Raw genomic sequence first — 27,406 nt, forward strand, 5'->3', positions numbered from 1 at the left:
TGGGACTAAATCTGAATATTTCAAGTGTGTCCTTACCAAGGCCTTATAAAGTGGTATTAACCCTTCAGGTGATCTTGATTCTCTCCCTCTGTTGATGCAGCCTAGAACTGTGTTGGCTTTTTTGGCAGCTGCTGCCCATGACTGGATCCTATTTCAAAGGTTGTCCACTAGGACTCCAAGATCCCTCTCACAGTTGCTACTATTGAGCAAGGTATCATCTATACCAGTGATGGCGAACCTATGGCAGCCATTTGTCAGGGCACGCGAGGCACTGCCCTGTCAGCTGGCCAGTGCGCATGCACGCGCTGGCCAGCTGAGTTCACCTTTTTAAAAGCTATTTTTCGCCTTCCCCAGGCTCCAGAGGCTTTATAGGAGCCTGGGGAGGGCGAAAAGAGCCTCCCCCCCCCCGGAGGCTTCAGGGACCGTCTGGAGGCTTCCCTGAAGCCTTCAGAGCGCTTAAAACGACCGTCCGAGTGACTTCCGGGTTGCTCGGAGGGTCGATTTAAGCGTTCCGAAGGCTTCGGGGACCGTCCGGAGGCTTCCTTGACGCCTTCGGAGCGCTTAAAACCACCCTCCGAGCAAACCGGAAGTGACTTCCGGGTTGCTCGGAGGGTCGTTTTAAGCGCTCCAAAGGCTTCCCTGATGCCTTCGGAGCGCTTAAAACCACCCTCCGAGCCTCCGGGGGGGTGGGGGAGGCTCTTTTCGCCCTCCCCAGGCTCCTATAAAACCTCTGGAGCCTGGGGAGGGCGAAAAAAGCATATAAAAACGGGGAGGGGGCGGGCGCGTTGTGCGCATGCGCACTGGGGGATCACGCATTGCATTATGGGTGCGGCACGCCCGCACACGACCCCCCCGCGCTCCCCCCACTTGTGGCACGCGAGCCAAAAAAGGTTTGCCATCGCTGATCTATACTGTACCTGTGCATTTCGTTTTTCTTGCCTAAAGGCAGAACCTGACTTTTTTCACCATTGAACTAGCTTATTTATTTATTTATTGAATTTATATTGCCCCTATTTGCACATGGCGACTCAAGGTGGCTTATAGAATCCAAAACCTCATTTAAAACAATAAAACTGATAAAAAGGATCAAATGAATTAATATAATGTAATAAAATCACCCCCCCCCCCACACACACACCTGCCACCCCCCTGCCCCGGCGACAGCAGATCACCTGAGCCATTTAATGGGCTCCATCTTGCTCTGGTGCGGCTGGCAGGACCAAGTCTTCAGTCTTGTCTTGGGTGCGACTTGCAACTCAGGATGATGGGACACGGTTCACCATCTCCTGAACAAACAATTGAGTTGTTTTATTGTCTGTCAGAGGACGACAGAGAAGGAGGTGGCTGGATGGAGTCACCGAAGCAGTTGGTGTGATCTTAAATGGACTCCGGGGGATGGTAGAGGACAGGAAGGCCTGGAGGAAGGTTGTCCATGGGGTCACGATGCGTTGGACATGACTTTGCAACTAACGACAACAATAACAAAAATAGATAGATAGATGATAGATAGATAGATAGATAGATAGATAGATAGATGATAGATAGATAGATAGATAGATAGATAGATAGATAGATAGATGATGGATGGAAAGAAAGATAATGTATGGATAGATAGATAGATAAATAAAGAGCCTAATGTTGGGAAAGACGGAAGCAAAAGAAGGAGGGGATGGCAGACGAGGTGGCTGGATGGAGTCATCGAAGCAGTCGGCGTGATCTTAAATGGACTCCGGGGGATGGTAAAGGACAGGAAGGCCTGGAGGAACATTGTCTATGGGGTCGCAATGGGTCGGATACGACCTCACAACTAACAACAATTGTCTGTCAGATTCGCTTAACAACTGTGTTACTAACTTAACAACTGTAGGATTCACTTAACAACGGTGGCCAATGAGATCATAAAATGGACAAACTCCCTTAACAACGGTCTTGCTTAGCAGTGGAAATTTTGGTTGTTCAGATTGTTTTACTGTCAAGCGTTATATTTATTCAGCATAGAACAGAATTCTTTATTGGCCAAATGTGATTGGACAGACAAGGAATTAGACTTCTGGCACATAATATATTGATTTATATTTATATATTTATATTGTTTGTTTCCTAGGATGATTTGATTGCTTATTTGTGCCGTATGACTATCATTAAGTGTTGTATCTTATGATTCCTAATGAATGTATCTTTTCTTTTTATGTACACTGAGAGCATATGCACCAAAGACAAATTCCTTCTGTGTCCAATTGGCCAATAAAGAATTCTATTCCTATTCTATTCTATTCTATTCTATTCTATTCTATTCTATTCTATTCTATTCTATTCTATTCTATTCTTAGTCCTAGTCCTAGTCCTAGTCCTAGTCTTACTCTACTCTACTCTACTCTACTCTACTCTACTCTACTCTACTCTATTCTTTTTCCCCAAAGAGATTTTTATTTTTTTATGCTCTTACATACCATTTTAAGAAACATAATTGTTATTCTTCTTTACATTTATCATTCTTATACATTTATTATTTCATTTAATAAGTTATAATATACATTTGGGTTGCTTTATTTACCATCCCTCTATTCTATTCTATTCTATTCTATTCTATTCTATTCTCTCTACTCTACTCTACTCTGCTCTATTCTATAGAATGTATCTTGTCTTTTAATGTCCACCCAGAGCATATGCACCAAAGGCAAATTCCTTGTGCGTCCAATCACACTTGGCCAATATAGAATTTTGTAAGCTCTCTGTGTACATAATAAGCAACAAGCGACAGATCATGACCATAATCGTAAAATGCAATCATCACAAAACATATCATAAAATAAAGGAGCCCGTGATATTGCATGTTGCACAAAGTAGTCGACAACTATTTTTTTTTAAAAAAATAAACCCAATAAATAGTTAGCTAGTCTTGCAAAACACGTTGTGCCATAAATGGTGGTTTACAAGCCACAATGACAAAGTTCCTGTAATACGTCCCAGCTGCATTTCTCATTTGCACCCATTGAACTAAAATGTCCTCATGTCTCTGGTCTCAGCCAAAGTGGCATTGGGTGGATCCTTCGTAGTAACAAACCCAGAGGAAGGTTAGTTTGACAGATGAGGCTAAACATAGGAAGGACAGTTGCAGGGACTAGTCCAATGTCTAGTCCAATGAAGAGAAGGACCAGGGGGGACATGAGAGCATCTTCCAATATTTTAGGGGCTGCCACAGAGAGGAGGGAGTCAAGCTATTTTCCAAGGCACCCGAAGGCCAGACAAGGAAGAATGGATGGAAACTGATCAAGGAGAGATTCAACCTGGAAATAAGGAGAAATTTCCTGACAGCGAGAATAATCAACCCGTTGAACAGAAGTGCCTTCAGAAGTTGTGGGAGCTTCATCCCTGGAGGCTTTCAAGAAGAGACTGGACTGCCATCTGTCAGAAATGGTGTAGGGCAGTGATGGCGAACCTATGGCACGCGTGCCACAGGTGTCACGTGGAGCCATTTGTCAGGGCACGCAAGGCGCTGCCCTGTCAGCTGGCCAGCTGAGTTCAGCCTTTTTAAAGCCATTTTTCGCCCTCCCCAGGCTCCAGAGGCTTTATAAGAGCCTGGGGAGGACGAAAAGAGCCTCCCCCACCCCCACAGAGGCCCACTGGAAGCTTCATGAGCTTCCCTCAAGCCTCCAAAGCGCAAAAGACTGGCCCTACGGGCAAACCGGAAGTTCAGGAATGCACACTACCCTCCTGCGCTCCCCCCACTTATGGCAAGCGAGGCAAAAAAGGTTCGCCATCGCTGGTGTAGGGTCTCCTGCTTGGGCGAGGGGGGGGGGTTGGACTAGATGACCTACAAGGTCCCTTCCAACTCTGTTAATCTGACTAAACCTCAGCACCGAGCAGAAAAGAAGCCAAGGTCCAAATTTAGGATTCAGTTACAATTTGTCTCTAAAACACCACAACCAGTTCTTAGAAACGAGTGAGGTAAATCTGGAGACCGGCCATCACTGTGCAAGAGTCACCAGCGGCATGACGCAGAAATATTTTGCCTTTCGTGCAGAAATACAGGTAGCCCCCCGACGTAGATCCGCCTCTGAGCCCATTTTTCCTGTCGTTAAGCGAGACATTTTGTTAAGCAAGTCGTGCCCCATTTATACTGCATCTGGGTGAGCCGTCTGGAGAGGAAAAAAACCTGTCCCTGAAAGCATTATTCCGATTTCACTGCTTCGCAGAAGGCTGCCTTTAAAAAGAGAAGCAGTCCCATAAGTAGACGTGCAGCTAAAATAATCGAATAGACCCAAGCACAGCGGGTGAGAACGATGAAGCAGCTGACTTCCCTCCCTCCTTCCCCTCCCCCTCCCCCCAAAATAGCAGCAAGTTTTCTAACTCCTGGAAAATTTAGAACAAACCAAACGCAGAACGGATTTTTTTTGTTGGGTTTTTTTTTAGCCCAGAGAGGGAGGGAGGGCGTGTCAGAGCGAGAATCTGTGTCTCTGCTGCTTTCCTGGAAAACAGCCTCTTTGTGTTCTCACACATCTCGGGCGCTCTGACCAAGTTGGCCAGCTTCCTTGAGCAAAAGGCCCTCTGGGTTGAAGGAAAGAGCTGGTTAGGGTTTTTGGAGCTCTTGAATAGCCTCTGGCCACAGGACAGCTCTGTCTGTCTGTCTGTCTATCTGTCTGTCTGTCATTCATTCATCCATATCTCTCTCTCTCTCTCTCTCTCCATATCTATCTACCTATCATTATCTATCTATCTGTATCTCTCTCTCTCTGTAATTCATCCATCTCTCTCTCTCTCTCTCTCTCTCTCTCTCTCCATACCTACCATCCATCCATCCATCCATCCATCCATCTATCATTCATCCATCTCTCTCATCTACATCTATCTATCTATCTATCTATCTATCTATCTATCTATCTATCTATCTATCTATCTATCTATCATCTATCTATCTATCTATCTATCTATCTATCATCTATATCTATCTATCTATCTATCTATCTATCTATCTATCTATCTATCTATCTATCTATCTATCATCTATCTATCTATCATCTCTATCTATCTATCTATCTATCTATCTATCTATCTATCTATCTATCTATCATCTATATCTATCTATCTATCTATCTATCTATCTATCTATCTATCTATCTATCTATCTATCTATCTATCATCTATCTATCATCTATCTATCTATCTATCTATCTATCTATCTATCTATCATCTATCTAATCTATCATCTATTCATATATTATTTGTTTTCTCTTTACATACAATATGTGCTTAGTGAACAGTGTACTGTTGATCAATTCGTTTACATAGTAATATTTATTAAGTTCCTAATTTCGACTGCTTTCATCCTACCATTGATAAAACAAGTCCCAAGTTCGAAAATATTCTGCATCTTCTTTTTCTTTTTATCTTCAGTGTTAATCTGTCCCTTTCTGCCCAGTCCAATTTATTTTTAATTATATCTTCTTCTGTAGGTCACAGGACAGCTCTTGATGGGTGGGGGTAGGATGGGTGGGATGAACACCTATGTGCTAGTCGTTCCCGACTCTAGGGGGCGGTGCTTATCTCCGTTTCAAAGCCCAAGATAACCAGTGCTGTCTGAAGACGTCTCTGTGGTCATGTGGCCGGCATGACTCGACGCTGAAGGTGCATGGAACGCTGTTACCTTCCCACCAAAGGTGGTCCCTATTTTTTCTACTTTCGAACTGATAGGTTGGCAGAAGCTGGGATAAGTAACGGGAGCTCACTCTGTTACGCGGCGCTTGGGATTTGAACCGCCGAACTGCTGAGTTTTCCGATCAACAAGCTCAGGGTTTTAGCCACTGAGCCACCGTGTCCCTTTCCCGTGTCCTTTGTGTTGTGTATTAAACTCTCCTGCCATACACTTGCATTGCTAACTTCTCCTGCCATAGACTTACATTGGTCGCTCCTGATTGGCCAAGACGCAGCAGCCTGCCGGCGGGAGAATCCAGCTACCTAATTGGTCAATCGTCTGACAGCTCGACTATAAAAGAGCTGTCAGCTGTCTTTTGCTCGCTGTTTGCCAGTCTGAGATTTGCCGTACTTATGAGCTGTTTGTCACTGTTAATAAAGGTGGTGTTAGCTTCAACCTGCCTTGCCTCAGTCCCTGTCTGCCTCGTTCTCCCTACAGAACACTGGCGACGAAGGTGGGATCAGGTCTGAGGTAAAGGACAAAGGCGAAGTCACTGTCAGAGCTGTCTCAAGTCACTAAGCGACGAGACGTCGCTCATCGCTGACTTTTTCTCTCTCTCTGATTCTTCACGCCCGTCCTTCTCAGGATGGCTACCCAACCGGCATTCTCAGCATTCAGCCCGGCCACCGAAACATGGGACGCTTACCTCAAAAGGTTTGAGTGCTTCTTGGAGGCAAACGACTTCACTGGTTTGTCTAGCGGCCGTAAAAGAGGCTATTTCCTCAGCGCCTGTGGCCACGAGATGTTTGACACAGCCAGGGCTTTAGCGGCCCCTCAGTCAGTGCACTCAATGCCTTGGGAGACGCTATTGGAGAAGATGAAGAACCATTATTCTCCAACTCCCTCACACATGGCGAGGTGCTATGCATTCCAACAGAGAGTCCAGAGAGAGGGCAAATACGTGTCGGATTACATGTCGCCTCTCAGAACGGGGGCTCTTCATTGCAATTTCCCTGTGCTGGACAATGCCCTGCTAGAACAGCTGGTCTGTGGTATCAGAGACCTCAGACTTTAGCGGCGTTTGCTGGCGCGAAAAGAGCTGACACTTCAGACAGTCATGGACGAAGCCATGGCATACGAGATGTCTGACAAATCTACTGCAGAAATTCAAAAATTTCTGCCGCCAGCCACCCATGCCAGCAGGGGCCACGCAGTCCACTATGATGAGGTCGAAGCAGACGATCTCTCAGACATTGAAGAAGACATCAGCCGCCTCAACCTGACAACCCGAAAAAGCCGGTCACAGAGATACTTTTTGCCTCAGTCGGGTTGCCTCAGCTGTGGCGGGAACCATGCAAGGGCGAATTGCAGGTTCAAAGCCGTCATCTGTCAACGTTGTGACAGGAAGGGACATTTGGCCAAGGTGTGCAGGGCGGCCATGCCAGCTGCTCTCCGGCCTCCTGAACCCGCCTTGCTAAGGCAGTCCACAAGGCAAGCGCCTACACACCGCCGGGACTGTTTTGCCATTGCCGATGACCAGCGGCTCTCTGAATGGGCTGTCAGTCACGCATCACTCTCAAAGCCGGCTCCCAAAATATTTCGGACTGTCCAAATTGAAGGGAAGTTCTGTAAAATGGAGGTGGGCACAGGGTCTTCAAAATCCCTTGTCTCTTGGGCCACTATTAAGCGGATGCTGCCCAGCCTTACTAAGGCTACCCTGAGTCAATGCCCAATTCGCCTCAGGGACTATCAAGGGCAGCAGATCCCTATTGTGGGCTGTGGCACATTCCAGGTTGCCTGCCAAGACTTCAACGGGCCTCTCCCTCTCGTCATTGTGGACGGCCAGCTGCCCAGCCTCCTTGGGCTGGACTGGTTCTCCGTGCTGGGATTCAACGTTTCCGGCATCCACTCCTTGGTTCCAGACCCTTTCGCCGCGCTGACCAGAGAGTTCATGGACGTTTTAGACGACCGGCTGGGTAAATATACGGGGACACCTATCTCGTTTAATTTGGACCCCCAGGTGGCACCAATCTGCCTTAAGCCTAGGAGGGTGCCATTCGCCCTACGGCCCAAGGTAGATTTAGAATTGGATAAGTTAATTGTGCAAGGGGTGCTAGAGTCAGTGGACCACTCCCCCTGGGAGACCCCCATTGTCATACCCATCAAACAGGATGGGAGCATTAGGATCTGTGGTGACTTTAAATGCACCATTAATAGGGGATTACAAGCCAACCCTTACCCTGTACCTGTGGTGCAGCATCTGCTCCACTCCCTTGGTCGGGGTAATGTTTTTGCCAAATTAGACTTAGCACAAGCCTATCAGCAGCTCCCTGTGGATGAAGCCACCGCATTAGCCCAGACCATAGTGACCCACCGGGGAGCTTTCAAGTGCAAGAGATTGCAGTTTGGGGTCCGCATTGCCCCAGGCATCTTTCAAAGCCTGATGGAGCGATTGCTCCAAGGGCTGCCTGGGGTGGTGCCTTATTTCGATGATGTGCTTGTAATCCGCCAAGGATCAAGCCGACCTCATCATCAAATTAAGGGCAGTCTTGCTTAGGTTCTGCCAGGCGGGGCTTAAACTTAAACAAGGGAAATGCAAATTAGGGGTTCCCAGTGTTGAATTTTTGGGGTACCTCGTGGATGCCAAAGGCATCTACCCTACCCCGTCCAAGGTTGAGGCAATCAAAAAAGCCCCCATGCCCACGTCTAAAGTGGAGCTCCAAGCTTTATTGGCTACTCAATTTTTACACAATATTTTTGCCACATAAGGCTTCCTTAGCTGAGCCCCTACACAGGCTATTGGACTCTAAGACCCCCTGGCATTGGGGTCCTAAGGAAGCCCATGCCTTCAGAGCAGTTAAGGACGTCGTCACGTCCCAGTCTCTGTTGGTCCAATAAAGCGACCGCCTCCCTCTGATTTTGGGGTGCGATGCATCGCCGTTTGGCATAGGGGCTGTTCTGAGCTATGTTCTCCCGAATGGCTCGGAGGCCCCGATTGCCTATTATTCCCACACTCTCTCAGCTGCAGAACGAAACTACAGCCAGCTTGACAAAGAGGCTCTAGCTGCTGTCGCTGGTGTCAAGCGTTTTCATGATTATGTTTATGGTCAGTTTTTTCAATTGGTCACTGACCACAAACCCCTCTTGGGTCTTGTGGCTGGGGACCGTCAGACCCCGCAGATCCTGTCCCCTAGAATGTCAAGGTGGACAGTCTTCCTGGCTGCCTACAACTACCAGCTGCTTTACAGGCCAGGGAAGAACTTGGGGCATGCTGATGCCCTCAGCCGCTGCCCCTTGCCAGTGCCAGTGGTTGACCCGGCTCCCACTACCTCTGTCCTCCTAGTAGAGGAATTAGCATTGCCAATATCCGCCCAGGATATTGCCAGGCTTTCTGCCAAAGACCCTGTTCTCTCCCAAGTACTGGACTGGGTGCGCAGGGGGTGGCCGCAGGGGCCAGTTGGTCAGGAGTTCCAGCCCTTTTCCATTCGTCAGCATGAGCTATCCATCCTCAATGGATGCCTGCTGTGGGGAAGCTGGGTAGTACCTCCCCCCAAGCTCAGGGCGCCAATTTTGAACTGCCTGCACACTGCTCGCCCAGGAATCGTGTGCATGAAAGCGCTGGGCAGGAGCTACGTGTGGTGGCCCAAAATTGACCAGCAGATTGAAGACTGGGTGGCTGCCTGCCAACAGTGCCAGCAGTCAAGGCCAGCTCCCCCGTCAGTGCCCGTCAGAGAGTGGGACATGCCCCGAGCTCCATGGGCACGAATCCATTTGGATTTCGCTGGCCCATTTCTGGGGCAAAATTTCCTAATCGTAGTGGACGCCTACTCGAAGTGGGTGGAGTTGGCACTCATGCCATCCACCATTTCAGAGGCTGTCATTAAAGTGCTAGAGAGACTTTTTGCAACCCATGTAGCGCCTGATGTGGTGGTGTCCGACAACGGACCCCAGTTCACATCAGCACCTTTTCAAATGTTCCTAGTTCAACTAGGCATCTGACATGCGACAACGGCTCCGTTTCACCTGGCGGGCAATGGCCTGGCTGAATGGACCTTCCGGTCTGCTAAGGAGGCATTGGGCTGCCTGGGGCCAGGCAATTGGCAAAACAAATTGTCCCAATACCTCCTGGCGCAACATACAACACCATGCCCAATGACTAACCAAAGCCCAGCAGAACGGCTAATGGGACGCCGGCTCCGGACAACCCTGGACCGGCTGCTTCCCAACTATGTTGCTGAAAAAAGCCCCTTCGCAAGCGACGCGGCTCGAGCCTTTAATGTAGGAGACCTGGTCTACACCCAGAACTATGGGGCTAAACCAGGGTGGCTCCCAGGACAAATAATACAGTTAACTGGACCCTACTCTTATAGGGTCCAGCTCGACGATGGCAGAGAGTGGTGCCGGCACATCAACCAACTTCGACGAAGAATGCCCAGTGCGCCAGATCTCCAACCAGGGCAGGCCCAATCCTACCTTGAAGAACTAATCCCGCCAGAAACCGTATCCGCACCCGTCTCCAGCGCTTTCTCATCGCCAACGTCATCGGTTGTTAATCAAACCAAGACTCGTGTTTCTCTAAAGCAGAGCACACAGAGCTTTCTGCTGTTCCCGGGAAGATACAGTCATGCCGAAGTCGAAGCAAAAGAATGTGGCTAGTGGACTTAGCTCAACTTCTGTTCTAACCCTTGCTTTTCTCTCCTGGGAAACAGAGCGCTTTGTTCCCGGATCCCGCTAATTGAGTCCGGCGAGGTTGGAGGTCATGAATTCTGGAGCGCCGGCTTCTGCAGCTGTTCCAAACCACAACAGGGTCCCATCTGTTTTCTGTTTCCACTAGAGCAAATGATTTGGGTCTCGGAAGAAGCCAATTGAAGAAGAAGAAAGGAACTGGATTACAAACCATCCCTTTGAAGCTGTTTTGGTTATAAAATGGCTTTTGGCTTTGGATCATGCTTGGAGTACCGCTATGGAGATGAGGCAGAGTGACAAAGCATCTGATTTGCATGAAGCCTGTCCCAGCTTCATTCATCTATCTTGGGGGGTGGGTGGGTTTTGGGCTCAAAAAAATCTGAAATACCAATTGCGCTTAGACTTATATGCCACTTTACAGTACTTTCCAGCCCTCTCTAAGCGGTTATAAACTGCAGCCTCTTGCCCCCAACAATCTGGATCCTCATTTTACCCATCTCAGAAGGATGGAAGGCTGAGTCAACCTTGAGCCAGTCAGGATCGAATGCCTGGCTATGTGCAGAGTTAGCCTGCAATATTGCATTTTAACCCCTGAGGGAGGGAGGGAGGGAGAGAAGAAAAGAAGGAAGGAAGGAAGGAATAGTGATAACACTTAGGCTTATATACAGTACTTTACATCCCTCTCTAAGAAGTTTATAGAGTCAGCCTCTTTCCCCCAACAATCTGGGTCCTCATTTTACCCACCTCAGAAGGATGAAAGGCTGAGTCAGCCTTGAGCCTGGTGAGATTTGAACTGCATCTAGCAATCAGCTGAAGTAGCCTGAAATGCTGCACTCTAACCACTGCGCCACCTCGGCTTAGTTCCAACAACTGCTTCCTGTTGGGGCTCTAAAGAGCCCGGGCAGGGACGCGAGGAGTGACTGGGAGGGGCCAGTGGAGGATGGCGAGGCATCCCTTGATGTGAGTGACATCGAGATGGCCACGCCCACACAGTCACATGACCACCTAGCCACGCGCCACCCCGGTCGGTCATTCGGGTGATCCTATTAGTAGTCCGCGGGATTCAGAATTTAGTAATCCCTGAGGTCCGAAAGGTTGGACTAGAAGACCTCAAGGTCCCTCCACCCCTAAGATTCTGTGTTCCATGACATCAGTCCTTTTCAATGGAAAGCCAGTGTATTATGGAAATGTATTTTACATTTTACTCAACATGTTGCCTGACAGATGGCTCGTTGCCAGTCTTAAAACTTGGTATGAAGCAGATTTCTGGGCCTCTTCCAGAAACTCCTCTCCCCAACCAGACGTCTGATTCCTGCCCTCTCATCCCAGCTCCCAACCCCAAAAATGCGATATGGTTTTCCACAATTTTAAAATGGGGAATTGAAAAAGAAAAACCCCTAACTTCTTTGAGCCCTGCAATACAACTCAGCTGAAACTTTAGTTGACCCTAAAGTTGCATCTTGACTTGACTTCCTGTAACTCTTCTGCCAGAACAATTTTCTTTAAAAATGCAATTAATCAAAGTTGTTCATTCCTGCCCACTTGCTTTGTACCAGGTTCATGGGCCCTAATTTAAAATATGATTCAGCTTCGAATCTGGAGTTTCTATTTCTCCCTCGTTCAGTCTCACTTTCATTCCTTGGAGAAAAAAAAATCATCTAAGGTCCTTGTAAGCCTGAAGAGAGGATTGTCCATTGAAGGTTTTCAGGTTTCTGGAAATGACGAGGAAGACATTCTGGTTTTATGATTGCTTCGTTACTTATATTGCCTTTCCCGGAAACGAAAGTGCAAAGAGATTTGGACAGTGGAAATCGAATAAATTGAGACGAAGCTGAAATCTTTTGCTATTTCCCATTTCAGAATAATCAAAACCTTCTGACCAGTTCTAGTATCTTTTTTTTAAAAAGCAATATTATTCTAAAGGAATTGCAAAAATAAGATGGAACACTTATTATGTTCCAATATACTGTATTACTATTATTCTTCTCCTAGGCGCTGCTTGGAGTGTCGAAGCACGGGTTAACTTCAGCTTGCTGCCCAAGGACTGAGTTCAAATTTCTTGTAGCTCTGCCTCTTGCTCCCCTCAGAGGCTCAGTTTTAAAAAACTCAGTTGCCCTACAGGACACTTTTTGGGGAGATCCAGTCCTTGTGCAACAAGCTGGACCCTCTAGATAGTGTAGTGTAGCTCCCTTACATTGTTTTTGTATAGTTTTAGCTAGTTTCTTAGTAGTTTTCTTTTCTTTTCTTAATTTTCCCTTGAAGTTGATTGACTGGAACGCGCGGGGCAGGCTGCCTGGAGCGTAGCTTGCTCTCGCCGCTGTGATTGCGATGGCACCGCGGGGGGTTCGCCTGGCGATCGCCGACGAACACTGAGGGGTCAGATAGGCAGTTAGAGACCCCACAGTAGCATTCGGCTTCCTTCTTCCCCCCGGTGTCGCTCCAGGCGCGAAAAGCGCACGCAGCCGCCATTTTGGATTCAGAATTGGCGCGCTTTTCTCCCGGACTTCTGCCTTTGCCGCGCAGCCTGCTCTCTCACCGCAGATCGCCGCGGAGAGAATTCTTAATTTCGGGCCTTGCTCCGGGTCTCCAGGAGGGCTCCTTCTCTCCAGGTCTCCTAAGCAGCTGCAAGGGTTCTTTTGGGTCACTACCAGACCATTCACCCTTGCCCTAACAGCGCGGATCTGTAGGCGCCTGGCCTCCCTCAGCCGACGCCATTTGCCAGCCCCACTTGCACTCAGCTCCTGCATGCCCCGAGCAACAGCGAACATTACCGAAGGCCTCAGCCTCCTTGTCCTCCTCCTGCCAGACTTCACAGGCTCTGCTCTTCAGCCAAGCTCTGATGAAGAAGCAAGTGGATCCTCAGGCTGGTCCCACTATCAGTAAGCGCAGCAGGCCCAACCCTGCTGCCAAAGGTGATGGGGTGGGGTGCCCAGCTAAGGGTAAGCGCCCTAAGGTTCAGAAGCCCTCCAAGGCAGCTGAGAAGATGGCTGAAAGATGCCAAAAGGCCCTTGAAAAACAGTTCCAAAGGGCCCAGTCAGCACAGCAACAGCAACCCTCAGCTCCCCCACCCAGGGAGGAAGGGGCAATAACCTCCCTTCCCACCCCCCAGCGAGATGAATCCACATCTTTGCCAGCTGAGGAAGACTTTGGATTCTCACCCAATCCCTCCAGGGCCTCCCTTGGTTCCCCCAGCCATTCCCTTGATGAGGCAGACTCCTTAGCGGGGGAGGGGTCCCTGGCCCACTCTGAGGCTGACCCAGTTCTCCATCAGATGCAGGAACCACAACTGTCTAAAGCCATGCAAGGGGTGGTAGAGTGCGCCATCGCTCAGGGCATCTCTGATGGCATGCAGCAGTTGGCCTCCAAACTGCTCTTTGTATCTGCAATCCCCAGCAAGGGTAGATCTGTGAGACCTCAGGCCTCCCCTACTCCCACTGGCATCAGTGAGGTGTCCGACGGTGAGGAGTTTGAGCAGGATGCTCCTAGTACCGATCTCTTCCCACTTATGATCATAGCCATCAGGGGTGGATTGTTCCCGGCATTACTACCAGTTCGATGAAGGGAAAAATTTCTCTCGGAGAGTCACCACCCAATTAAGTGAACTAATGGTCTCCTGCAAACTTCACTCCTCTTTTATTCCCTCTGGGAGGGGCCATTCATCAACCACCTGTGGCCTTACTCCCAAATCGAGCCCTGTTCCTTAGCTGTTTCCTTCATCGGGCAACTCTGAGTATGCGCACAATGGGAACAGGCTCCAGCTGTTCTTCTGCCTCACTGATTCTGACTCCGAAGGCAGCTGATAACTGTCAGATGGCCCTGGCCCCCTCTTTGCCTCTGACACAGAGCCCTCCTCAGAGCCTTCGTCAGACTCCAGGACTGGCCCATCTTCCTCCCCAACCTCTTCACTATCCAACTCTGCTGCCAGCTCTGCTGGCTGCTGGCGGGCCGCAACAGTATATAACTCCAGTACTGACTGCTAAATTAATAATTCATTCTCTAAAATCTCTTATAAATGTATTATTAGGTTGGCTCATTCTCCTTTCCCTGATGGCAATATGGTGAATTTTGGGGAAAAATGCTTTATCATTACTTTCCCATCTTGCCATCTTTCTGTTCATTTTTCTAAACATTATATTTCTACAAAGTGTAGAGAAACCAGCTTTATATACACGCTAACAGCTGTTACTCTGTGCTTTGCATTGGAAAGTAGAATGTGTAATTCATTCAGCAGAAAAATGGCAAATGAAATTCTGGGAATATGCCATGTCTAAAATAACCTCATCTTTGAAAAATAAATCTCACATGGAATTTAATTTAACAGAGAAACAATTTTTGGACCATCAGTCCTCCCTGGGGACTAGCACATTTAGAACTTGAGTGTTTCTTAATGTAATAGTTTTAACATATCACAGGTCGTTTGTTAAATAGACAGAATGCTTATTGACTAGATAATACTGCAATTTCTTTTCACTTTCACTTATATTTCATAGCTTTCTGATTGCTTGCTGATGTTTACTACTCATACAGGAACTTGATTATAATAACGATTTCTCGTTTTAAAATAACATGAGGAACTTAAACAGAAGAAATATCCTGAGAATCTGTAGTTAAAACATTTCCAGTCCTCATAACCTTGTTGGGTTACTTTCTCCTTTTTTGGGTTCAAAAAAGTACAATTTCCCTCTCTATTTATTTACTACTACTGAACATCCAAAAAGGCCTGAAAAATGGCCCAAAATGGATGGAAACAGCCCAAAAAACAGGTGGGGCAGGGCCAGTTAGTGGTGTGCACTTTGTTCAATGTAAATTGTTCTGTGCGCAAGCACAGAACAATTTACAGTGAACTGCGCCTGCGCAGTCATAAAAATCCAAAATGGTGGCATCCAAGCGGCAGCAAGGGACCAGATTGGGGGTGTGGCAGGCCTGGGTCATTGCCGGTTCTGCCACCCAGGCCTGAATTCCACTACTGGTTTGGCCGAACCGAACCGAACTGGGAGCAACCCACCTCTGGGTTAGCCAGTTTGCTAAACTGGGCAGAAGTTTAACAACCAGTTCACCTGAACTGGTACAAACCGGCTGAATCCCACCGCTGGAAGGTGAATCCTTTCCGAAAATCCACCTCTGTAATCTTGCTCAGGCAAATTTGACTTGAAGCTTAGCATTCTTGAGGTTGGTGAATATTTCTGGAGGCTCCATCCATTGCGTTATGGGCCGAACTTGGCGCCAGGGGGCAATGAGATGCTGTTGAGCTTCCTCAGCTTCTCTACGCCCCTTCTTGTCTTTTCTGTTGTGGTCGGTAAACTATTACCTCTGACTTCCTGTTTCTTTTTCACTCAGGAATCTCCATCTGACAAGCAGGATGCCACCTCTGAAACTGAGCAGAAGCCTCCTGAAGAAGATTCGGGAGATGAGGAGATGATGAGCGGGGAGAAAGAAGAGGAGCAGACTTTTCTGGTCAACCTCTACAAGTTCATGAAAGAGCGTCACACGCCAATCGAGAGGGTGCCTCATCTGGGCTTCAAGCAAAGTATGTTCTTGGTTGCCTTTTCCAAAAGTGTATGTGTGTCAGAGGTGGGTTGCTACCTATTCGTACGAACCAGTTGTGGAAATTGGGACTGGGTTGCCAAACCGGTAGGAATGGCAGGCTGGCCGCGCCCTTGAACCGGTTCCTCTGTTGCCCATGCTGTTGCCGGCATGTTTTTTAGTCATTTTATAATGCAAAGCACACGCAAAGCAAACCGGCAGTAACTCCAGCAGCAACCCACCCCTGATGTGTGTCTGTGCACCCATGTGCCTCCCTGTTTCTCATATATCTTGTACTTTCCTCAGGCAACCTGTTGCATCTGTTCTGATGTGGGCTTCCCAAAAGCACAAAGCCGACTCCTCGTCCAGATAAAACCCCTTTTATTTAGTTTTAAAGTGAATTCCTCTCCAGCAAAGTCCTGTCCAACAGTCTTTCATGAGATTTCACAACTACAGACCTTTATCAGGCTTGGAGAGTTGCCAGGCCGATATCTTCAAAATGCCATGCTGTAGCAGCAGTTCCTTAGCAAGAAGTCAGGAACAGATCTTCACCCTAATGACTTGAACTAATTGTCTCCTGCAAACTCCACTCCCCTTTCGCTCCTCTTCATTCCCTATGGGAGGGGCCATTCACAGTCCACCTGTGCCTTTACTCCTGAGTTGGCCCCTGTTCCTTAGCAGTTCCCTTCTCCTGGCAGCTCTGTGCATGCGCACACTGGGAACAGGCTCCAGCTGTTGTTCTGCCTCATTGATGTCTGACTCTGAAGGCAGCTGATAACTCCCAGATGGCCCTGGCCCCGTCTCTGCCCCTAGGACACAGAGCCCTCCTCAGAGCCTTCCCCAGACTCCAGGACTGGCCCAGGTTCCTTCCCAACCTCCTCACTGTCTGAGTCTGCTGCCAGATCCGCTGGCGGGCCACAACAGTATCACACAAATGCAACATGTCTGTGCCTACATTTGGGGTTGGGAAGACAGAGATAATAACTCTACAGAGTCATCCTGGCTTTCAGTACAGCCTAGTCTTTATGCCACTCTGGGCAATTCACAATTTAAAGGTTTTAGCCCAAGCCATACATTTGATCTCTTACCTCTCTGGGTTTTTGACTGTTAACTGATGTTTCTCTCTCTCTCTCTCTTTTCTTTTTAACAGTTAATCTGTTTAAAATCTACAAAGCTGTGGAAAAACTCGGAGCTTACGAATTGGTAAGAAAGAGAAACTCAAATTCTCAAATTCTACTACTTGGAAAACTGGGTGAAAAAATGGGTGAAATGTCTTTGAGGATTTCTTGGCTGAACAAGACATGATTCTTAATTGGAGTTAGTCCAGTGGCTAAGACACTGAGCTTGTCAATCAGAAAGGTCGGCGGTTTGGCCGTTTGAATCCCTAGTGGACTCCGGATTTGGAGTTCTGACATCTGGGCACCCCCTACTACTTCAATTCATCTGCCCACTGACCTTAGTTGATCTGGAAAAATCCTCTCAATGTGGTTAAATCGTAGATCCAATTCCATCCCCCACCATCCAATCATAATGGATTTCCAGAGGGGGGAAAATTGCAGACTACAGGAGCCATTTGCACCACTCAGGTGACCCTGAGGACACAGATAAACTTCCAAGTGGCCTCAAGGACCCTCTAAAAAGGATGCAAATGACCAGCTGTCGGCAAGGCAATCCTTCCATTCCCCACCATCCTGTCAGAACTGAAGAAGCTTCTTGGATGAGAAGCAAAACGCCTTCAGCGAAAAACCAGAAAGTCCAGCTGCCTCTTGAAAAAAAAGCACCTTTGGGACCACGATGGTGAGCAGTTGGACGATGAACGGTTGCAGGAACTGGGGTATTTCCTGCCTATTGAAGAGGACCAAGGGGGACATGAGAGCAGTCTTCCAATATTTGAGGGGCTGTCACAGAGGGAAGAATGGGGTCAACCTATTCCCCAAAGCACTTGAAGGCAAGACAAGAAGTAACAAATGAAAGGTTATGAAGGAGAGATCCAACTTAGAAATTAGGAGCAGTTTCCTGACACTGAGGACAATTTAATCAGTGGGACAGCTTGCCTCCAGAAGTTTTGAATGCTCCATCACTGGAGGCTTTTAAGAAGAGGCTGGACAGCCATTTATCCAGAAGGGTGTAGGGCTGTGATGGGGAACCTATGGCATGCGTGCCACAGGTGGCATGTGGAGCCCTGTCTGGCCGGATGTGAGGCATCAGCCCAGCTCAGCTCCACAGCACATGCGTGCGTGCCTCCCACCAGCCAGCTGATTTTCATGTCGGAGATATGCGTACATGCATGGGTGGTGGTGGGGAGCGGGGGGGGGGGCAGCGCCTCCCCGCGGCCCGTTTTTGGTCTTGGAAGGCCTAGTAGGTTCAAAATGGGACATGGGGTGGTGCTGGTGTCACGCATGCATAGGCAGGGGGCTGGGGGGGGGTGTCGCACATGCATTGCATTATTGGAGAAGTACCTCCACAGGTGACTTGACACCATCTTGGGTGAGGTAAAAATCTCAGTTGCATTGGATCTGGCTAGAACTTAAAAAGGAGACCACTAGGAAATCCCAGGAGCCCAAAGTTGAAAAAGAGCTGAGAAAGGTTTTATTTTACCTCTCTTTCAGGTGACAGGAAGACGACTTTGGAAAAACGTTTACGACATGTTGGGAGGCAGCCCGGGAAGTACCAGTGCTGCCACTTGCACCCGCCGACATTACGAGAGGTATTGCTCGCATCCGTTCCCCTTTTTTACAAGAGGGAGGTGTGGTGGCCTGCCAGCGGAACTGGTAGCAGATTCATCCAGTGAGGAGGTTGGGGAGGCATATGGGCCTGGAGTCTGGGGAAGGCCCTGACGAGGGCTCTGTGTTGGAGGCAGAGAGGGGGCCGGGGCCGTATGCCAGTTATCAGCTGCCTTCGGAGTCAGACATCACTGAGGCAGAGGAACAGCTGGGGCCTGTTCCCAGTGTGCACATGCGCAGAGTTGCCAGATGAAGGGAAGAGCTAAGGAACAAGGGTCCTTTACTTGGGAGTAAAGCCACAGGTGGACGATGAATGGCCCTCCCAGAGGAACTAAAAGAGGAACAAAAAGGGAGTGGAGTTTGCAGGAGACAATTAGTTTACTTCATTGGTTCGTGACTCTCTGAGGCTCCTTGCCAAGCTTTGCAGATATGGGCCTGTCTGCTCTCCAAGCCAGATAAAGTCTGTGACTGTAAATCCTCTCACGAAAGACTTTGCTGGATGTGAATGAGCAGAATTCACAGTAAATTAATAAAAGGGTTTTTTGTCAGGACAAGGAGTTTGCTTCAGGCTCTTGGGAAGCCTCGGTCAGAACAGGAGGAGGAGGCGCTAGTCAGGGACAGATTTGTGGTTTGTAGCACACCAAAAGCATGTGCTGTGACCTTATTGTAACGTGTGTTAACAAAATCTTGTAAGTGTGAAAGTACATCTTCCCCCCCTCCCTTACCCATACATCCAAGAAATTTGGGAGGGTCCCTTCCGAGGCGTTTGCCACATCCCGATTCCTTCTGCAGATTATCTGTTTTCTAGTCTGTGTCTCTTTCTCTTCTCCCTCAAGGCCATTCCCACAGGCCATTACAGATGCTGGTCTTAATGTCTAAGGGGTGTGAGCTGGCAAATTGAGGAAAGGATGACACAATTTGAATAGGGAGTGAAACTATTCTCCAAGGCACCTGAAGGTAGAACAAAAAGCAATGGGTGGAAACTAATCAAGGAGAGAAGCAACCTAGAGCTGAGTAGAAATTTCCTGACAGTGAGAACAAGTTAATCAGTGGAACAGAAGTTGCCTCCAGAAGTTGTGAATGCCCCAACACTGGAAGTCTTTAAGAAGATGTTGGATAGCCATTTGTCTGAAATGGTGTACGGTTTCCTGCCTGAGCAGGGGGTTGGACTAGAAGACCTCCAAGGTCCCTTCCAACTGTGTTATTCTATTCTATTCTATTCTATTTTCCATCCCATTCCATCCCATCCACAACCAGCAAGGTCTTCCTTAAATCCGTCAGGCGTGCATTTTTAGGGGAGGGAATAAAATGGCATTATTGATGTACTCTGTGCCCCCTGTTGCTAGAACACACACCTGCAGCACGGCCATAATTCCTCCTCCTCCCCAACCTCTGCTTTACAGGCTGGTCCTCCCGTACGTCCGACACTTGAAAGGGGAGGACGACAAGCCGCTACCCCCTGTCAAGCCTCGAAAACAGTACAAGATCTCCAAGGAACCGAAGGGGGATCCTGTGGCGGAGAAGAAGAGAACAAAGAAAGAGAAGATGAGAGATCAAGTAAGGAGGCCTTTCCCCCCACCCCTCCAAGTCAGAGATGATTATTTACCGGTTCTCCAAACTACTCAAAATTTCCACTACCGGTTCTCCAGAACTGGTCAGAACCTGCTGAATCCCACTTTTGCCCTGTGATGTATCCACAATGGTTATGAATTCATGCAAAAATGGATCAAGGGATTTGTTTCTTTAATATGTACAACCAATAATGAATAACCATTCGATTGAGACTTTAATATGTAAGACTTAGTTAGATCACACTATAAAAAAAGATGTTGAGATTCTAGAAAGAGTGCAGAGAAGAGCAACCAAGACGATTAGGGGACTGGAGTCTAAAACATACGATGAACAGTTGCAGGAACTGGGCATGGCTACTCTAGGGAAGAGAAGGACCAGGGGAGACATGATAGCAGTCTTCCAGTATTTGAGGGGCTGCTACAGAGAGGAGGGGGTCAAGCTATTCTCCAAAGCACCTGAAAGCCAGAATAATGGCTGGAAACTGACCAAGGAGAGATTCAACGTAGAAATAAGGAGACACATTCTGACAGTGGCTCCTTATTTCAATCAACCAATGGAACAGAAGTTGCCTCCAGAAGTTGTGGGAGCTTCATCGCTGGAAACCTTTATTACAGAATATCCCAAAGGTGCTTTTTCAGGAGGCAATAGGATTTTTTTCTTTTGGAGATGTTTTACTTCTCATCCAAGAAGCTTCTTCAGCTCTAGCTGGATGGTGGTGGAGGATGGAAGGATTTATACTCCTTGCAGAAAACTGGTCATTTTGTGCCCTTTTAGAGGGTCGTTGAAGCACTTGGAGGTTTATCAGTATCCTCAGGGTCACCTGAGTCAGACATTTAGCTGTGCAATTTGGGATGGACACCCTTGGAATGGCGTGGGAGTAGGAATGGATTTCTAGAGGGGAAAATTGCAGACTACAGGAACCATTTGCACCACTCATGTAATCCTGAGGACAAATTTATTATTTATTTATTTCTTTGGATTTCTAAACCGCCCCCTCTCCCAAAAAGGGACTCGGGGCGGTGAAACCTCCAAGTGGCCTCAACGACCCTCTAAAAGGATGCAAATGACCAGCTGTCTGCAAGAAAATATAAATCCTTCCCTCCCCCCCATCCAGTCAGAGCTGAAGAAGCTTCTTGGATGAGAAGGGAAACGTCTTCAAACAAAAAACCAGAAAGTCCAGTTGCCTCCTGAAAAAAAGCACCTTTGGGACAACCATGATCTGGATGATGGAGAATCTCTACCGACGTTTATTAAAGAAAATGTACAGAACGTTCTATCTTGTCTCCCCTGGTCAATTAAATATTCTCCTTTCATTGCAGAGTTTTCCGGAGAAAGTGAGGAGACCGGATGTTGCTTTGCTCCCCAAACCTCCCAGTGGTCCCGAGCTGAATCAGCCCCAGGAGCAAACAGAAGGGCGCCTCTCTCTTCCAAGCAGCCGAGAGACCGCTGAGACTCAGCCAACTGCCAGCTGCCTTGGAAACTGTCGCTCCCACGGCTGTTCTGAAGCCTACACGCGGATCTTCTCCAGCTTCTACTTCAAGGGGAACAACGGTATCATGTCTCCCTTGGCGAAGAAGAAGCTGCTGGCGCAGGTGAGCCAGGACGAATGCTTGTACGCTCACGAGAAGAAGCATCTCATCCACTGTCCCGAATACAAGAAGATCAGGATCAGGGAAATACCAGGCTTGGATTCCGAAGTTGGTCGCCTGCAGAAAGAGGCCCCAAAGACAGGAGCAGACGTGAACGGTTCCAGCAGTTCTCCAGCTCCTTCCCAGGTTGGAAAAGCCAATGATGGTTTGATGAAAGTTCCTCCAGGTTTCAAGGAGGGCCCGGGGTCCATGAAAGTGGAGGACGAGAGTTCTGGAGCTCACCTATCTACTGGGCCACCTGTCTTCCGTGGCTACTTCCACACCTCCAGCAGCAACCTCTTGAAACCCATCAGCGGCCTCCGAGGACCAGTGGAATACTACTCCAGCTTGAAGGACCTCCCCGCGTCTTCTCCAGCCTACGCTAAGCCTGCAAAAGACGCCCTGTTAGCAGCTGGGTCTCAGAAGAAGCAAGAGAGCTTGGAAGACCAACCAGAAGACCTCCGCAGGAAGTCAAGTCAACCTTGGAAAGCCGACCATCAACACTCTTCAGTCTTCCAAGCGAGCGCCCTGAGCACCAAGGCAGGGTCTCCCCCATTTCAACCGGTCAAAGCCTCCTGGGTCTCACCCGTGGTCAACCTGGCGAAGGTCAGCCCACAGGTCTCCAAGAACGGAGGGCCGTCCGTGTCTCCAGGCCAGTCGGGCATCCCCCTGCAGAAGAAGAGAGCGTCAGAGGAGGACTACTTCCTGCATGGCAAGAAACTCAAGGCAGTGTCCCCGTTCGTCAAGGAGGTAGACCCGAACGGCAGCCTGGACCAAGGGATGGCCCCCGGAGGGCATCCGGGCATCGCAAAGCCGAAAGCGACGGTGGTGGGGTCCAGATTTCCAGTCGCTCACGTGCCTCAGCTCCAGGACATGTACAAGGGCACCATGTTGAGGTTGCCCGTTAATTTTGGCAGCCCAGGAGAACATCTCAAGGAACAGGCCCCTTCGCTGATCCAGTCCCTCTCCATCAACCCATTCATTATCCCCGCCTTCCCCACCCCGCTATTAACTGCGTCTGTCCAGGCATCGGATCTGGGTCAGTCCCTGGGCACCAGCCTCGTCCACTACCCCACTTCGTATGACAGCGCACTACGCCACCGGCTGTACCCCGTGTCGACGTGGCACAGCCAGCCGACCTACGCTTCTGCCCACGTCCCGTCCTACCACCGGAACACCAAGCTGTAGCCCCTCCCCCCCCCGGGACCCTCAGGGACTTGCCACGTTGGAGACCCCACACAACGTTTGAGAGCCCGTGCGAGGGATATGCGAACCTCACATCCACGGCCTTTCGACATTTCGATTCCCCTGCTTTTCCAAGCTCTTACATAGGACAAAACAGGACCATATGACTTTTTTAACAAAACTGCTCAAACGATGAACTGTCTTTTTATCTGACATGGTATGCAAATAACTTGTGCTTTTCAAAAAAAAAAAACAACCTTAGAGGGAACAAAGTTCTTATAAACAGAGATTTATATCTGTGTATGGCGTGGGCCTAATTTCCTTCTAATTTGCCCATTCTTCATAAGCTGCTTCAAATGCTGCTGGCATATCCAAGGGACTAGCCCTCAAGGGAATCATGTGTGCTGTGGGATGGAGGTGGAATAGGGGAATGAGTAAAAAGCCCTGTTTAATGGCCAACATGTGGCATTCCAGATGTGGCCTAAGCCTTTGTAATAAACCCCAAGTGTTGCTTAACCCCATAGAAAGGAATGAGCATATAAAGAACGGTTGCAGGAATTGGGTAGGTCTAGTTTGATGAAAAGAAGGACTAGGGGAGACATGATAGCAGTCTTCCAATATCTCAGGGGTTGCGACAAAGAAGAGGGAGTCAAGCTATTCTCCAAGGCTCCTGAGGGCAGGACAAGAAGCAATGGGTGGAAACTAATCAAGGAGAGAAGCAATTTAGAACTAAGGAGAAATTTCCTGACAGTTAGAACAATTAATCAGTGGAACAGAAGTTGCCTCCAGAAGTTGTGAATGCCCCAACACTGGAAGTCTTTGAGAAGATGTTGGATAACCGTTTGTCTGAAGTGGTGTAGGGTTTCCTGCCTAGGCAGGGGGTTGGACTAGAAGACCTCCAAGGTCCCTTCCAACTCTGTTATTCTATTCTAAGTCCAAAGTGCAGGTGACAAGAACAGTCGACATTTGGTAAAAATAAAAAATAGCGCACACATTTGAATTTTGAGAGTAAGTTATGGACATTTTCCAGAAAGAGCCAGTTGCAAAAAAGAGGATTTCCAAGCTGTCAACTTTTACACCAAGTGCTGAGCAGCTTTGGGTTGATCAGAAATTCAGCCACGACACATCTTTGCTTCTTTTTTTAAAAAAAGTCTTGATTGGAATTATGCACACACGGGATAGATGTTTAAAAAGGAAAGAGCGCCGATTGCCGATATATTCTTATATTTCAATCCCCCCCCCCCCCCAATACAATAACTGAAGGGAGTTCATCAACCGTAATTATTGGTTTAATGGTTAAAGAATCAGGCCAGAAACCAGGAGGTTCTCCAAGCCCAAAATTTCAGGCCTGGTGTCGTAAGGGATTCTATTGTGAGCAGAGGAGTGGAGGACTCTTCTCGTGAAATACCTCTGGACTCTCTCAATTGTATTAATGTCGGATATACAGTGGGGATTCCAGGCAGACGAGCTGTATTGGAGGATTGGTCTGGAAAAGGTTTTGTATGCCCTAGTCAGCAATACAACGTCACTGGAGAAGAAGATAGAAGACAAGATTTAGCATTGTCCAGCTGCAGCAAAATATGCTTCTAAACACTGCTTAATCATTAATCATCCTAGAAAAAGGTGCAGGGAAGAGCAGCGAAGATGAGCAACTGAGCTATAGGTCTAGTCTAGTGAAGAGAAGGACTAAGGGGGACACGACAGCGGTCTTCCAGTATTTGAGGGGCTGTCATTGAGGTGTAGAGGTTGCCTTCTTCTCCAACTCAGGGCAGGACAAGAAGTAACGGCTGGAAGTCAGTTCTCTGTTTATCATTATCTTTGCTGTTTGTTTGTGGTACATAGTTTGTATGGCTTGGGTGAATTTCTTACCAAAGCCTACCTGTTCCAGCTGTAGCAACATAAATCGCCAGTTCACATTGTCAAAGGCTTTCTGTGCATCTAAAAACATGAAAGCCATTTGTTTTTCAGGATGAGCCTCCTAGTATTCCAAACTGGTAGTGGAAATTGGGACTGGATCACTGAACCGGTAGGGATGGCAGGCTGGCCATGTCCCCGAACTGGTTGCCGCTGCTGGCTTGGTTTTTAATCATTTTTTAATGTTCTGCACTTGCGCAGAAAGATTTACACTCAACTGCACACACGCACACGCAGCAAACTGGCAGTAATGCTGAAAGATCCTTAAAGAGTGATCCAACCTAGAACTAAGGAGAAATTTCATGACAATGAGAATAATTAATCTGTGGAACAGCTTGCCTCTAGAAATTGTGTGTGCTCCTTTACTGGAGGTTATGAAAAAGAGATTGGACAGAATTTGTCTGGAATGATATAGAGCAATGATGGCGAACCTTTTAGGCATCGAGTGCGCAAACTGGAATGTGTGTGCATACGCCGGAGTGCTGGAAACCTGAAGACCAGCTGGCCAGTGCGGATGCATGTGCCGGCCAACTGGTCTTCGGGCTTCTAGCATGCGCATGCGCACTGGCCAGCTGGTCTTCATGCATGCCAGGGCACTGGAAACACAAGGACTGTCTGCCACACACATGCCTGTTTTTGGCCATTTTCTGGTTGTTTTCTGGCGCTCCAGCACCCGCAAAGACCAGCTGGCGACGGCACGCATGCCATAGGTTCGCCATCACAGATTTGGACTAGAAGATCTCCATGGTCCTTTTCCAACCCTAATATTCTATGTTCTGTCAAGGTTTTGACTGTTGCAGTGGAGTCATACCAGGTGCAAGGAAATCCAGGGGGATGAAACTGTCTGCATCCCCCTAAATTATAACTGAACTTTCCTGAGGAAGCACTGAGTTTTGAATCCCCCCCCCCTTTGTGGCAAAGCTTTATGGTAGTATTCCTTAGAATAATGCTTCATTTCTGGATCACAGTGAGCCATATTTCATCAGCTATCATGATACTGGGGAGCAATTTTTCACCTCCACTTTAGCAGCGTGAGAAACAATCTCGTGACAAATTCAACTCCTTCTGTTATGCGTAGAAACTTTCCAATTTTGAAGAACATTGGTAATGCGACATCTTTCTTTTCCCGTAAAAACACCCAGGTTGACCATAATTTCTCGTTGAGCCATTGCCGATTATCATTAATCAGTTCATGATCTCTTCTCATGTGAAACTTTCAGTTGTTGTCATCTTCTTTGATCTTGATCAAGCACATTAGCTTTTCCTGGTTCTCAAATCTTGACATTTTCGGGCCCAGCAGTGCACGGTACTCATCTCAACCCAGCTATTGTAAACAACCTGTCCTTCGGTGGTGAATTTCAGTTGGAGGAATTCATTCAGCAGTCAAAAATTCAATCAGCACATTGCTTAAAGCACAAATGAACAAGTGCTAGAAGAGTTTCTAAGTGTAACGGTACTGCCATCTAGTGGCACGTTCTGAGATTGGCGGCCATTTTCATTCAGCTCTTGTATTTGTTGTCTCCTCACCCCCACCTTCACCTTAGAATAATTTTAGACCTGTGTGTAGCTTCATATTACAACCAGACATACATTTCAGTAAAGGATGTGTCATCCAGATTCTACAAGGAGTAGGACAATGTAAGTATCGTGTCAAAATAGAACACTCAATGGAAATCTATCCTGTTGCGAAGGCAGCAAAGGTGTTTTGTGTGTGTATAAAGGCAACTGGACTTTATTTTTTCCTTGAGGAAGAAGTTTCACTTCTCATCCAAGAAGCTTCATCAGGACTGAAGAACAGAACTCAAGAACTCCATAGTGCAGTGAATGCACAAGTGCCCGAACTCCAAAATGCAACACGAGTGAAACATGCATGCCCCCTTGCCCCTGCATGCACCCCACCCCTACGTATGTACCTCACCCCCTCACCCAATGTTGCCTTCCATGTTGGTGCAGGAGGCTTTCCAGGCCCAAAATGGAATGCAATATGAGCACCTTCCACACCAGAGGTGGGTTGCTACTGGTTCATATCAGTTCGGGTGAACTGGTAGTGGAAATTGGGACTGGATTGCCGAACCGGTAGGGATGGTAGGCTGGCCATGCCCCCAAACTGGTTCCCTGGTTGCCGCTGCCATTGATGACTTGGTCTTTAATCATTTTTTAATGTTCTGTGCATGCACAGAAAGATTTACACTCAAATGTGCAGGTGCACACCCAGTGAACTGGCAGTAATGCTGACAGGAACCCAGCCCTGTCCCGACATGCGCCCCACCCACTCCCACATGCCCTGCGCATGCATTGCAGAGACAAGAAAGCTGGCCGGAGGGAGGTGTGTGCACATGTGCGGTGGAGCTGGGTTGACATGACGGCTGGCGTGCCAGCAGAGAGAGTTCTATGTGTGACCTGTGACACATGTGGCATAGGTTTGCCATCACGGCCATAGTACATTGTACAGTAAAATACCCCCATAAATTGGATTCATCAGTATGTTGGATTCCAATCCTATCATAGACATAAAGGTAAAGGTAAAGGTTCCCCTTGCACAT

The 27,406-nt window shown here is 48.0% G+C and overlaps 1 protein-coding gene across 2 annotated transcripts in view; it reads left to right on the forward strand.

The window, feature by feature from the left end:
• The window catches only part of ARID5A (AT-rich interaction domain 5A), a 45,098-nt gene extending 21,850 nt beyond the window's left edge, over nucleotides 1–23,248 (forward strand). For both annotated transcript variants that reach the window (XM_081960982.1, XM_081960981.1), the window contains 5 exons: nucleotides 15,656–15,845; nucleotides 16,992–17,044; nucleotides 18,451–18,548; nucleotides 19,968–20,121; nucleotides 21,456–23,248. In XM_081960982.1, coding sequence (XP_081817108.1) covers nucleotides 15,656–15,845; nucleotides 16,992–17,044; nucleotides 18,451–18,548; nucleotides 19,968–20,121; nucleotides 21,456–22,952 — 1,992 coding nt within the window. In that variant the 3' untranslated portion in view covers nucleotides 22,953–23,248. The remainder of the gene's footprint in view (nucleotides 1–15,655; nucleotides 15,846–16,991; nucleotides 17,045–18,450; nucleotides 18,549–19,967; nucleotides 20,122–21,455) is intronic.
• Nucleotides 23,249–27,406: the final 4,158 nt, after the last annotated feature.

This window comes from Natrix helvetica (genome assembly GCF_964273705.1).
Source record: "Natrix helvetica genome assembly, chromosome: 8".
Classification (NCBI taxonomy): domain Eukaryota; kingdom Metazoa; phylum Chordata; class Lepidosauria; order Squamata; family Natricidae; genus Natrix; species Natrix helvetica.